Source organism: Genypterus blacodes, unplaced genomic scaffold (assembly GCF_046128005.1).
Source record: "Genypterus blacodes isolate CSIRO-AG114 ecotype Tasmania unplaced genomic scaffold, CSIRO-AGI_Gbla_v1 ptg000036l_1, whole genome shotgun sequence".
NCBI lineage: Eukaryota > Metazoa > Chordata > Actinopteri > Ophidiiformes > Ophidiidae > Genypterus > Genypterus blacodes.
Window position 1 is genome coordinate 2,142,170 of NW_027466849.1, and position 12,725 is coordinate 2,154,894.

General features: G+C 45.5%; 1 protein-coding gene across 1 annotated transcript in view; it reads right to left on the reverse strand.

The window, feature by feature from the left end:
• nav2a (neuron navigator 2a) overlaps positions 1-12,725 on the reverse strand; it is a 76,318-nt gene that overhangs the window by 51,779 nt on the left and 11,814 nt on the right. Inside the window, exons 3-6 of the mRNA XM_076147010.1 lie at positions 11,891-11,943; positions 3,594-3,666; positions 3,039-3,300; positions 625-758 (exon numbers count right to left, since the gene is read on the reverse strand). Of these exons, the coding sequence (XP_076003125.1) occupies positions 625-758; positions 3,039-3,300; positions 3,594-3,666; positions 11,891-11,943 (522 nt within the window). The remainder of the gene's footprint in view (positions 1-624; positions 759-3,038; positions 3,301-3,593; positions 3,667-11,890; positions 11,944-12,725) is intronic.

The window sequence follows — 12,725 nt, forward strand, 5'->3', positions numbered from 1 at the left end:
ACACACACACACACACACACACACACACACACACACACACACACACTTGGCGTGCTGTAAGAACGCTAAGTGACTAAAACGAGTTCAAACAAAGGAGCTTAGAGACATGAACTTTGTGCTCATGCGACTCTGAAGAGCCTCCATTGGAAATCTCATCAGAAATGTCCAATTCTGGAGAAACTCCTTCCTTCATCCTCCATCTTCATCAGTTTTCACAGTTTGTCAGTTGGCTCTCAGATTCAAAGTCCTTAAAGGAGCCAGAAACATCTCAAACTGGAGCGTTCTCTCATTTCGTACGTGTGCATTCCAGTCACTGTCCTGTCAACTCTCTCTTATAGGTGGCTTTAATCTAGAGATGCTGTTTTGCTCTCAAAGCAACAGAACTCACTGATAAAACAGCCAAGAGACCCAGAGGATCAATCACACACACACCTGACCTTTACCAAACACCATCAAAAGATGTGGCAGGAGTGTTTACTGTGAGAGTTCAACAGTTTGCTTTCCTTACTTTTTAATCAATTCTCCATGTTTTGTTGAGTCTGCTTTTGTGTATGTGTGTGTGTGTGTGTGTGTGTGTGTGTGTGTGTGTGTGTGTGTGTGTGTGTGTGTGTGTGCGACACCTACCTTTGTTTAGGTGTGAGCTGGCTTTGGTTTTGTCACTGAAGCCCTGGCTGCGTCTGTTTCCCGCAGCACTAACCGAGCCTCTCGGAGTGATGTCACTGCCGGCAGTAGACATCCTCGCTGTGGGGCCGGGAAGCCTGAGAGAGAGAGAGAGAGAGAGAGAGAGAGAAGGGGGGCGGAGGGGGAGGAGAATGGTAAATAACACCGTCCAATAGATGTAGATGGACCACTGAGGGCTGCAGATGTAAGAAGCTTAAGTTACTTTCAAACACCGACATTGTTTGGCTTGTATTTCTTTTTGCATTGTTCCCATGCACTGAAAAGGTCACATACCATACAAGAGGAATGTGTGCAAACAGTGTAAATAGTGCAAATAGTGCAAGCTCAGAGTGTGTTCCTTGTAATCTCCACATAGATCAGTAAGAGCACGATATGTCAATCTTTTTACAATTCACACCCTCCATCAGAAAGGAAGAGATGAAGAGCCTCTCTGGCCTCCATGACATTTGTGGAAGATGTTGGGATGTTAAGATCAATGAAAATTGCCTTTACTTTTATTTCTGAAGCATTCCTGCCAAAAAGCGCTCTTTCCACAGTAAAGGTGAATTTCAAAGCAGAACAAACGCAACATCAGCGATCCCTCTTTACCTACGGCCCACCGTGCGACCGAGACAGATGATGTATGCGAGCAGGTAGGACAGACGGACAGACACAGGACAGCTTGAAGACGAGCGGTAAACAAGTGTCAGATTAAACGTCCTGCTCCTTTATTCCCCACGTGGATTAGAGAGGATCTACTGCGGCATGGGTAAGATTTGCTACATGTACAAAACCTTGATTCCATATTGTCAGCTGATCTGTAATCCAGCCAGGCCGTGACACACACACACACACACACACACACACACACACACACACACACACACACACAGGGGCAGCTAATGAAATGCTAATTCACCAGCAGTGACATTGTTGGCGTCGTCCTGGGACTGTTGGCTGCTTGCTGATAAGGAGATTACAGCTGTGTGTATTATTATGTTTCTGGTGTGTTGCATCATTTCTGGTGTGTTGGACTGACTGTGTTTAGAAGAATAGCTGAATTTCTAAATGATATTTTTGGTAATATCGGCTACAGAGTATTAAAGCTGTAGCCGTGTCTGGGGTCCTGGTTTGTTTGTTACGAGGAAACGTTACAGTTTATCAGAATAAAGAACAGAAATACAAAAGCAAGATCACTGGAGAAATGTACGTTAGAACTGTTTGGGTATAGGATTGTAAAGCTCATTTGCAAAATTAGAATTTATATGAAACAGGAAACATCTTGTTGGTTGACACAGGCGCTTTGGCCCCATTAGACAGTAGTTACACATGCTGGCCGCAGGGTGGAGCCATTGCATTGCTTTTGGGAAGCTGCTGTAAGGGCAGGTGCAATGCATATAAGAATCTGCAATACGAAGCATGCAAAAAAACAAACACACACACATCCTACATCCAATTTCACGGTGCATCATGGTGTAAGTACAGTGCATGCTGGGAAAAAAACGTGGATGCTTTAAGAGCAAAGAGCATTTAAGTGCCCAGATAACTGAATTTGAGCGACACATTCCAGCCACAGACTGTTTCTGTGTTAATTATTAATGTCACATCGTGTGGGGGATGTGCCTGTCGAGCAAACTCAACCGCACACACTCACACACACACCCACACACAAACACAGACACACACATACACACTGAGACACACAGTTACTTAAGGGTTATCTAAAGGTCTCTCACAGCCCATTTAGCAGGAATGTCAAATGAGGCGCACTGCCAGACAGAGAGGGCCTTCCTAAAATGGAGCCCGGAGCTTTGGGTCCTATCTGCTCCACACTCATGCATATTAGATAGTGCATGTAGTAGAAAGTGCCCTTAATCACAGACAAAGACGCGACACCAAACTCAAGTTTCAGCGTCTGGGTCACTACAAAGCAACACTCTCAATCATTGATTAGGGGCAATTTCTACCTTCCTACTTTATTTCCAGGAATGGGAGGGTAGGTGGAGGAGGTGAGGTGGAGGATAGAGAGAGGGAGGAGAGTGAGAGGAGAGAGGAAGGTGCAAGAAAAGAGCAAATGCAGTGGAAGCTGACCTAGAGGTCTTTTTCTGACCAAGGGAAAACTTGAGCAGTTTACTGTGAGACCCATCCCTAGAGGAGAAGACAAGAAAAGGGAAACATGGAAGAAGAAAGAGAGAGGGAGAGAGAGTTAAAATGGCAGAATGTGTGAACAAGACAGACAGATGTGATGGTTTAGAACAGTGGAAAATTCTGACGGTAACTGCTCTTCAGAACTTCAGCAAATACTTCCAAGTTTATGCTCCGAGCTTGCCAGTGATGAACCGTAACACTTGATCCACGTCCCAGAGTCTGAACCCTACCTGGACTGCATCTCGGCCTGTGCTGCTTTCTGGGCTTGTGCTGTGAGGGTGGAAGTCCCATGCGTGGAGTGGCTGAGCTGGGCTGGGGCGCTGCTCTGCTGGCTCAGCGGGGGGTGTGTGCTCTGGTGCTGGGCAGAGGGCGGCGGAGCAGCGGACTGGGGGTTCAGCCGGTGGTGGGCCTGCTGCTGCTGCTGCTGCTGTTTGTAGCGGGACAAGCTGAAGAAGAGGCCGAGGATGGCTTTCAGATTGCCATTTCGGATCTCTGAGGGTCAGAGGGAGGGAGAGGGTGGAAGGTTAGAGCGGAAAAGCAGACAAGGTGAAGAAGAGGAGGATCTCAGAGTTGTCAATCTGTCCTCCACTGACCTAATGTTCTGCATTATAATAGCCCTTTAATTCACTTAATTATCAAGTTCAATTATTTCAGTTAACATTAGTTCCCCCATTAAAATCCGTCATTACAATGTCCCGCCAGAAACTAAACTTTCCAGTTGAAGTCAATTCAGTGCCGTTTTGCCTGTTCTAAAAAGAGAAGAAGCGGGTGTCTGTCCATCTCACCCTCTGCAGACAGGCCCTGGATGTTGACTCCTTTAGCTGCCAGGAAACTGAGGCAGGCATCAATGTTCTCAATCTAAAGAGAGAGAGAGAGAGAGAGAGAGAGAGAGAGAGAGAGAGAGAGAGAGAGACAGTGAGAGAGAGACAGAGAGAGAGAGAGAGAGAGAGAGACACACACACACAGCTGTAAGGCACTGCCTGCACATTTCCATTTGTAAATTTGCATATTTGTGTAGTGTGTGGTGATCTAGATCAACACACACTTCTCCTTGGACGGATATTGTAAATTTGACTGTCCTGTCAAAGTTTAAGACAGGAAGTGCTGCACATTCACAAGAGTAGGAATGTCAGTTATACCTTTTAATGCCCAGTACATGATTAACTGGTCTTAGTGGCTCAGACAAAGCAGTGAGGCGTGTTGTCCTGTTGTAATTGGATGTATTTAGTGTAGTGCAGAGCAGTTTACACACATCACTGGCAAATGTGACATCGCCAAAACAGGATTCAAACCGGGCAGGCATTCGCTGGTAACGCAGCAGCGAAACGTGCCACCTATACCGACTCAGTTGCTATGACAGCAGCCTTGGCAACCCGAGTAGACTGTGCAGAGCTGTGAGAGGATTTGATAGGCAGACTGGCTTTGTTTAGTGCCCATGTGACCCATTATATAGTGGCTCTGCTGGCTGCCCATGTAATCACAAAGTAAACCACATAAAGTCAGTCATCAAGCAGCATCATGGTGGATAAATGACAGCGTGATCAAAGTTTACCAACTGTAGAAAACGCAGCAGTTAGCACACAAAGACATAAACATGCCGCAGCAGCTGCTCTCTTATATTTCATACCTGCTTGTAGAGCTATGAAGTTTACTCCGAGCTGAAGTATTGACTTCAAATGTAGATTTAAAAGCCAATTCACAGTGTTCAAAAGGAATTAAAGAGGCGTTAAATCTTCTTTAGTGTGAAATTTACTACACGTGGACACAGATTCATCACAGGCCGAGGCCAATCTGGCAACTTTACTCTAACGAACCCATTTTTAGAAAGTACCACTGCGGCTCAGATATGATGATAGAGCCAGAGCAGCACAGATGTGGAGTGGTGATAGTCAAAGTGTTTTCTAAACTAAAACACATATGAGCCGCATCCTTTGCATGGGGGGGAGTGTGTGGGCTGCGAGCGGGAGGGTTTCGCTCACTAAAGATTAATGACATGATTACGCTTAATACGCAGCAACTAAATATAGCCTGACCTACAGCTCCTCCCACGGCGAGGAAGCAGCCCACTGTGAGGGAAAGACTCATCTACATCTGGCTCAGTAAATGCTAAATTAAAGAATTAAATTACAGCCCATTTCAGTCAAATCAAACTATAGATTACCTCAGACAACAAATGGATTACAACTGTTTATTTCCTTTTACTGTTCAGATTTGAACTGCTTCCTCCTGCTACCAGATAAATACTCATCCACTAGATTACATCATTGCTACCTAAACGCCACAATGTATATCCATCATAGTATTAATACTAACCACATTACGGTTACTATAAACTGGGACTATATTACTACCTCACTGTAGTTTACACGCAACTAACTCATCCATCAGGGTTCTTACTAACTAACAACACCCAATCTTTGCTCCATCCATCTACTTTGCCGCTCTTGTTATATTGATTACATGGACTGATCAGAGTATTACTAATCACATCACGCACAGTTCATTGCCCACAGTGCCAAAATATTACTCCCTTAAACTCTTCGAACAAAGTGCTCGCCTGGTCCGTGTCGCCACGTGAAGGCTTCGCCGCTGATTGAGTCGACACAGCAGTGCTTCCCCTGCTGTCATTTCTGTGACCTCTGACCCCTCTGGCCAGCTGTTAAGAGCGGCTGACATATGTTGTCCTTCGAGGTGATCCAGCAGAAACACAATCCCTGAATACCACCTTAAAAATAAACTCCTTTAACCTGACTGAAATAAGCACAGCCTAAATAGCATGGCAGGGATCAAACCCCTCCCCTACTGCCCCAAATTCCCTGCTACAGTTCAAGCTTAAATAGCAGCAGCGTGCAGAAAATATCTTCATAAGAAAAAACCCAACAGAAATGCCAGGCTGCTCCCGCTGAGATGCACCCCAGCCTGGCCTCTCCCAGCGGGGGGCACCAATACTGAAACATCTCGCTATTTAAAACCTTTAGGGACATGAGCACAGAAAGTCAGCAGCAACAATATGGGAACTGCTGTCAGCTGTGCATATGTGCACATAACAATGCCAATGTAGAGTTCCACGTGATCTGTGGGGATGAAATCATGTGGTAACTCATGTGCTAATGTTTCTTTGTGTCAATTCAATTCAGTCGATTGATCGATTCTGGGCCGAGCACGAAAACTCCTCCACTGTGTGTGCCAATGGATTTCTTTTTTGCAGCTCCCATTTAAGTCCTTAAGTCCTTAATTCTTCTGATATTTGGTGTGGCCTGAATGCCAGGGGGGTGAAGCTGGTGGGTCGGGTGCGTGACAATGATGAAACGTGGGCAGTTTCCATTTACAACATTGACAATACGTGTTTTCTGGCTCCGATCATGACCTCAATTTGCTCATTCCTGGGAAAAAATGTCTCTCTGTGTCTCGCGGCAGACAGTGGAGAAAAGTTATCAACCAATCATACATCAATACATGCACTTCAGGCGGAAACAGATATCCCAGTGTGTTTCTCATCTTTCAGTTCTATTTGACTTCATAAAAACATCTCTGCAGTCTGAGTCTGTGCTGCTTGATTTGTCATTGTTCTGCTGTTTAGATCAATCAAGTTATTATTCTGATCAGTTAAGAGCCCCAGATTTGGGTCAGTTAGGTCAAAAATCGCCATGAAAACAGATGATTTCCATCCCTGACATAGCCAATGTGCCACAGAGCTGTGTAGTTCTGGAACCCCTGACCTTGAATAAATGCAACAGTGTGCATCCACCTCGGCTCAGAATTAATCAATCGACCCTTGAATGAATAAAGCTCTATATTAGAATGTACCTCCAAACAAGCCAAGAGACAGACACACCAACACACCAACACACTAGCACCAAATCCCCTCTGACACCAACGGTGGTGTGTTTGCTGTGGAATGTGTGTGTGCGTGTGATAAGCTCCTACCTGCCTGGTGTGTGACGCTCTCCTAATGACTCTCTGCCCTCATGCCTCTGCCCAGGCCGGCCGTCGCCTCACACTCTGCTCCGGCAGCACTGGGCCGACCAGGCAACAGCCCACTAAACAAACACTTCCTCCCATCACAGAGCTGCTATTGTGGTGTGTGTGAGTGTGTGTGTGTGTGTGTGTGTGTGTGTGTGAGATAGAAACAGGGAGGGAGGGTGTGTATGTGTGAGCCAGAGTGTGAAACGTCTGAAGACTTTGACTGATACTGTGAATGCTGATACTGATACCAATAGCTGGTCGACACAGTGATGGAACCTGGACTAAACATGCACATGCAGCACAATGTAAAGAGTGTAAAGGTGGAATTCTTGCTCACCTCTGACAAATCTGAAGGCCAAAACAGCTGATCAGTGACAACAGGGAGCATACACACTTTCAAGGTTCTATTTCCAGCCAGCAGAGACGGTAATATCAAGCAAAGAAAAGACGATCTAAATCTAAAAGTCACAGCTGAAAACTCCCCATAGTGCCTCTTAGTGGCCAAATTGGGCAACGCTATGATATGAACTCAATGATCTAAGCCAGTCGTGTGGATGTCAAAACTGAAGTGAATACAACTCATGATGATATAATACATAATGATTTTAGCTTGCAGGGGGTTAACAATGTCAGCCTGATATGTTGAGAGGCATCAGCATGTAGACACGAGCACTATCGCTTAAAGCTCTCTGTCATTTGACTTTTGGCTCTTGTAGGAATTTGGTCATGCCATATGATTGCAACAAGGTGTGTTTATGTCTCTCTCTCTCTCTCTTTCTCTCTCTCTGGGTGTGACTTTAGATAGAAGCTACCAGCTCACCTACAGCACTGTGACGACTTCAGTCATTCTGGGGCATTCTGAGGTCAGAGGTTACAGCAGCACAAGAAAGTGCTGCTTTTCACTGCACAAGAAGCATCACTTACTTACACACACACATATACTGTATGTCAGTCATCAGTATGTATCCTTCAAGGTCGAAGTGCTGCACTACTGCCGTGCACACTGAGAACAGGTTTTTGAGCTATTGTCTCTGATCTGGTGACTACACATCTGGACTACATGTCAAAGCAAACGTGTGACAGAAGTGAAGGACCAATCAAAACAAAGCTTTCAGGGCAGCTCAGGACCTATGGGGTTGTCCACTTCTTTTGGCTCATTGTTCAGCTCATTACTGTTCTATTATCCACATTATGACATTACGATCACTGCAGAAATACTCCATTAAAACATCATCATCAACATTTCCTAAAATAAGCCCTTACAGTTCCCTCCAAGTGAAGTGAACTCCTCTCTACAGTCTCACACGTGTGAATATTATGATTTATTGCATCTCGGCTGCTCTGGATTGCGTTAGACTGTCAGTCGCTCTGTTAGTTTGTCTTCCTCCTGTTTATTTTGTGACTCTGTCAGGATGTGAAGGACAAACTCACACCAGCGCCAATAAAGGTTTAGGCTGAGATAGTTGTTGGTATAAAGAAACTGGTTGCTTAGCAGCAGTGAGTGTGATTGTTTGTTACTTTTCAGGCCATCATGTGATCACTGCAGCCCTGACTGACATGGGGGAATTCTCTTTTTTCTCTCTCTCTTTCTCTCTCTCTCTCTCTCTCTCTCTCTGATTCTCTGAATCATGACTTACATGAACATTGTGATGGGCTTAGTCCTGGTTCCGTGAAACTTAAATATCAGCTGAGTGCTCTGCATGAATCAAATTCACTGACTGAGTAAAACTACAAAGAGAGACTGTGTGTGTGTGTGTGTGTGTGTGTGTGTGTGCGTGTGTGCTTTTGTGCGTGTGTGCGCACTCAGTGTGTTTTGACAAGCTAAAGCCTTTGTGTTGAGTGGCAGTGCTGTGAAGGTGAAACATGGGTAGAATGATGAAGAAAAGGCCTTTTGTCAGCCAAGCTTAATAAACACAGACATAACACACACACACACACACACACACTGCGTGCTGTATCCACATTTACATGTAACATTCCTTGAAGGTTGACAGTGAGTCCTTCAGTCTTGTCTTTCATCAGAGCCATTACACACCTGGTCATGCTTATTAGAGCTGGTTTCTGTCTCTCTCTCTCTCTCTCTCTCTCTCTCTCTCTCTCTCTCTCTCTGGCTGCAGTAGAGAACAAACACAGCTCTAAACCACTGCTATGGATAAATGATAATAAATATAGACAATAATAAGAGCAGTGTGGCACATAGAGGAGTGCACATGTGTATATATAGTCTGAATCTGCTATGATATCAGGGCCAATTATAGCCTCTGTTCAGCTGGATCAGTGTTGGTGTGACTTACAGAGAGATTTGATCTATTTCTGATCCTTGCTTGACAGTAAAAGTTTGAGCTCCGGGGCTGCAACAGCTGCTACATCACACGGAACTCCATTACTACGTTAGAACTGATGCTAACAGGCGTCGTTGTTCACAACGGAATTGATGAGGCACAAAATAAACAGCAGCCAATTAATTTATAACAATCCACAAACGTGTCAGCAAAGCATTCTTTCATGTATTTCAGGATGTAGCACATATCTGGTGAGCTGACACACACACACACGCACACACACACACACACACACACACAGAAATCAACACTCCTCTCACAATCCTGTCTTCAGTAAGAAATGAAAAGATGTTGTATTTATCATCCACGCAAAAGTACCGTAGCTTAATCTGCTTCTTATATGTCACTGTTGTGTGTAGTTTAACGTTATTTGTAAACTGAGGCAGATTTTCATGTACAGGCTGGTTGGCGAGCATCCAGACGCCGTATACACAACATATAGAAAGTACATAAATAATGCAGTGTGTTTGGATTCTCTCATAGTGCAAGTTTAACACGCCACGCCACGCTTGGAGGAGACACGTTTGTTTGTATTTGCGTGTGTGTGTGGCACCGTGTCGTGTGTGGTTTTAACAGCCCCGTGTCAAATCAACACCCCCCCCCCTCCACCTCCCCCCAGGCCCGAGCCACACAGACGGAGCCCGGCTGAGAGGCTGAGAACAACATTACGACGTGACGACGTAGGTCTGTTTAACGAGGGTGTGACAGTTGTAAAAACAGCCACACACTCCCACCAGCTAACGTGAGCGGCAGTTTATTCAGGCGATCGCTTAATTCCATGTTTATACGTTTATAGGCCGGGGTTAAGTTAAGTGGCGGTAATTGGCAGCAGCTTTCAAAGCTTCAGGGGTTTGAAAGCCGTTTCCACACCGATGAAATCAAGTGCAGCAGTAATAGAGGGCTCTTATGCTCCTCCACACCCGTCAGCTGAACTCTCGCGTGCCTGCGTTTGTGTGTGTGTGTGTGTGTACATATGTGTGTTTGTTTTGACAGATCTACAACACACAAAGCAGACATTTACATAATGACTGTGCTTGCACCTGCCCTAAGCACCGATTGAGTGCTTCGCATTTTTTTAGTTTTAAAGCAGACAAACCTACTGGGATTGAATGCAGCCATCCAAAAATATCTCAGATGTGCCCTCCAACACACACACACACACACACCTTCAAAGCACAACTGGCTCTTGAAAACAAAATAAAAACAATGCCTAATAAATCATATCTCTTTGCTTAAACGTAGAGCATAAAAAATATGTGTTGAATTTGTAGAATGACAAGCAACAACACACAAACACACACACACACACGCACAAACCCCCAAATATCCAACAATTTAGTTGGTGAAAAATGAGAATAAATTGTCTTGACCACTTGATTTGTCTCCTTAATCGTCTCATCTCTATAGAGAGCTGCAGTGTTTTGCCAAGGAGCACAACTGCAGGGCGGAACAGTGACAAGCACAGGATGTTCATAACAGCAGAACAAAGCCAGAGAGCAAGGGAGCCCAAAAAACAGCACAAAACGCTCATTTACACACAACTGGAGTGTGTGTGTGTGTGTGTGTGTGTGTTTGTGTGTTTGTGTCCTAATGGGAAAGGACAGAGGGCCAGAGGATCGTCCAGTGTGTGTGAGGTTGTCATGGTGTTTATACTGTAAAAAGATACATGTACCTACACAATCAAATGTGAGGAGTGTGTCTGAGAAGTTAAAAGCCCGGAATGGAAACAACAACAGCTCCTGATGGGGATCAATGGATGTTTGCAAGAATGATTGTGCTGATTCAGTGAAATCAAAAATCACCCAGCGAGGTTTTCCACAATTTCAATTTGTAACTCAAAGCATTTAGATGGACTTGACTGCTGTTTCTGAGCTCAGGCTTGGATTTATAGTGAGAGCCAGTTACGATCAGGTTTAAATTAGAAAGAGAAGAAGAAGAAGAAGAAATGTGTTTGAGCAGTGGAATGTTTTCATAGCAATAGAGATATAAGTGGATAGGTTTGTTTGCAGGGTGGAGGGATCAGCTGTGCCTCCTCCTCTTTAGTGCTCTTCACTGCGTGTGTGTGTGTGTGTGTGTGTGTGTGTGTGTGTGTGTGTGTGTGTGTGTGTGTGCGTGCATCTCTGTCTTTCTCGCCCTTCGATGCTGCGAGAGACTTCAGCAGTCTGGCTGGTGGCCAGAAATAGCCCCCTCAGCTGGCACACTGGCCCAATTTACGACCCCCCACATTCAGCGGAGGGCACCCCTGTCTATGGGCCGTCAGCTTACTTCCCACAGAGGAGACCACATTCTGAAAGGGCTAAAATCACACTGGCAGCTTTTGGAGGGAAATTCCACTTAACCCAATTGGAATTGTAAAAAGAAATTGTGAAGAAAATTGTTCCGTACTGTACTTGTGAAATGATGTAAACTGGCTGCAAAGCTTCTCCTCGCCTGCTTCCCCTTCTGGAGATGGGAGGAATGCCGACCACTTTAGTGTAACAAGATGAGGCAAAATTGGTGCCACTCCAAGCCCAAAACCCCAGTCTGTGATGCTTTCAAGTGAGCGCCAACTGCTGGCCTGAGCCAAAGGTTTTACAGACGGCAGACCGCACCATCCACTAAAGTAAAAATAAATGGACTAACCATACCTATCGACTGCAATTCCCCAGTGACTTTTGCACCGCAGTCCTCAGTGTTGTGATTGAGTGAAGGCCACATGCAGCGGTACGATAGGACATCAAACACCACGCCAAATTCACAACAATCACCCAAAATAAACGGGAAAGGTCACTTACCATCTGAGTACGGCTCTTGGGGCAGCCATTGATATCGCCGATCTTCTCATTGGCTAAAAAAACAGAGGAAGAGGAGGCAGAAACAGAAAATGAGAGATAATAGAGAAGAAAAGGGGAAAAGCCTTTTCAGGTGTGTTTCTAATGTAATCCTCTATCTCATTTCCAGTGATGGCTGCTGCCTGTGTGCCAGACAGTTTGAAGGCTGAGTGAGGAGAGCAGAGGTGTTCATGCTGGTAGCTGTGACCAAACACTCCTCCCTCCTACTGAGACATGAAACCCTATCTAGTTACAGCAAATGGGAATGGGGCCGTTGGGGGCCCGACCGGCATGGGAGTGCTCCTCTGCTTCATTTCAAAGGGGGGTGTGTGAGCTGGTGGTGTGAGCATGTGTGTGTGTGTATATGTTTGTGTGTGCTCTCAGGGTTTCCCCCCATCCGTTTAGAGGCCCAACCCACAGCAGCTGAGACAGGGTCGTCATCTCACAGCTGACAACTGTGCCAACAGTATGGCCGCCTGCATCAGGAGGCTCAGTGGGGCCCACAGAGCAGCTCCACCTCAGGACCCACATACCATCTGACCCACAAGAAAATGCCCCGCTTTTTGTCTAGTGCAGGGGTGGGGAACCTTTTTCCTAGCCAAAGATGTTAATGAGAACTTGGTGATGCTCTGAATTGACACCGCACCATTAAACAGGTGAAGGTTTGCCCTCTGCTAAGATCCTGTCCTTGAATGTAAGCCATCCAAACAACCAACGAGCTGCCACATCCGGTCAGGCCTTTGTCCCGGTATGGCTGTTTTGTACGACAGCACCGGCCTGCTCCAGTTTCACCGGCGAT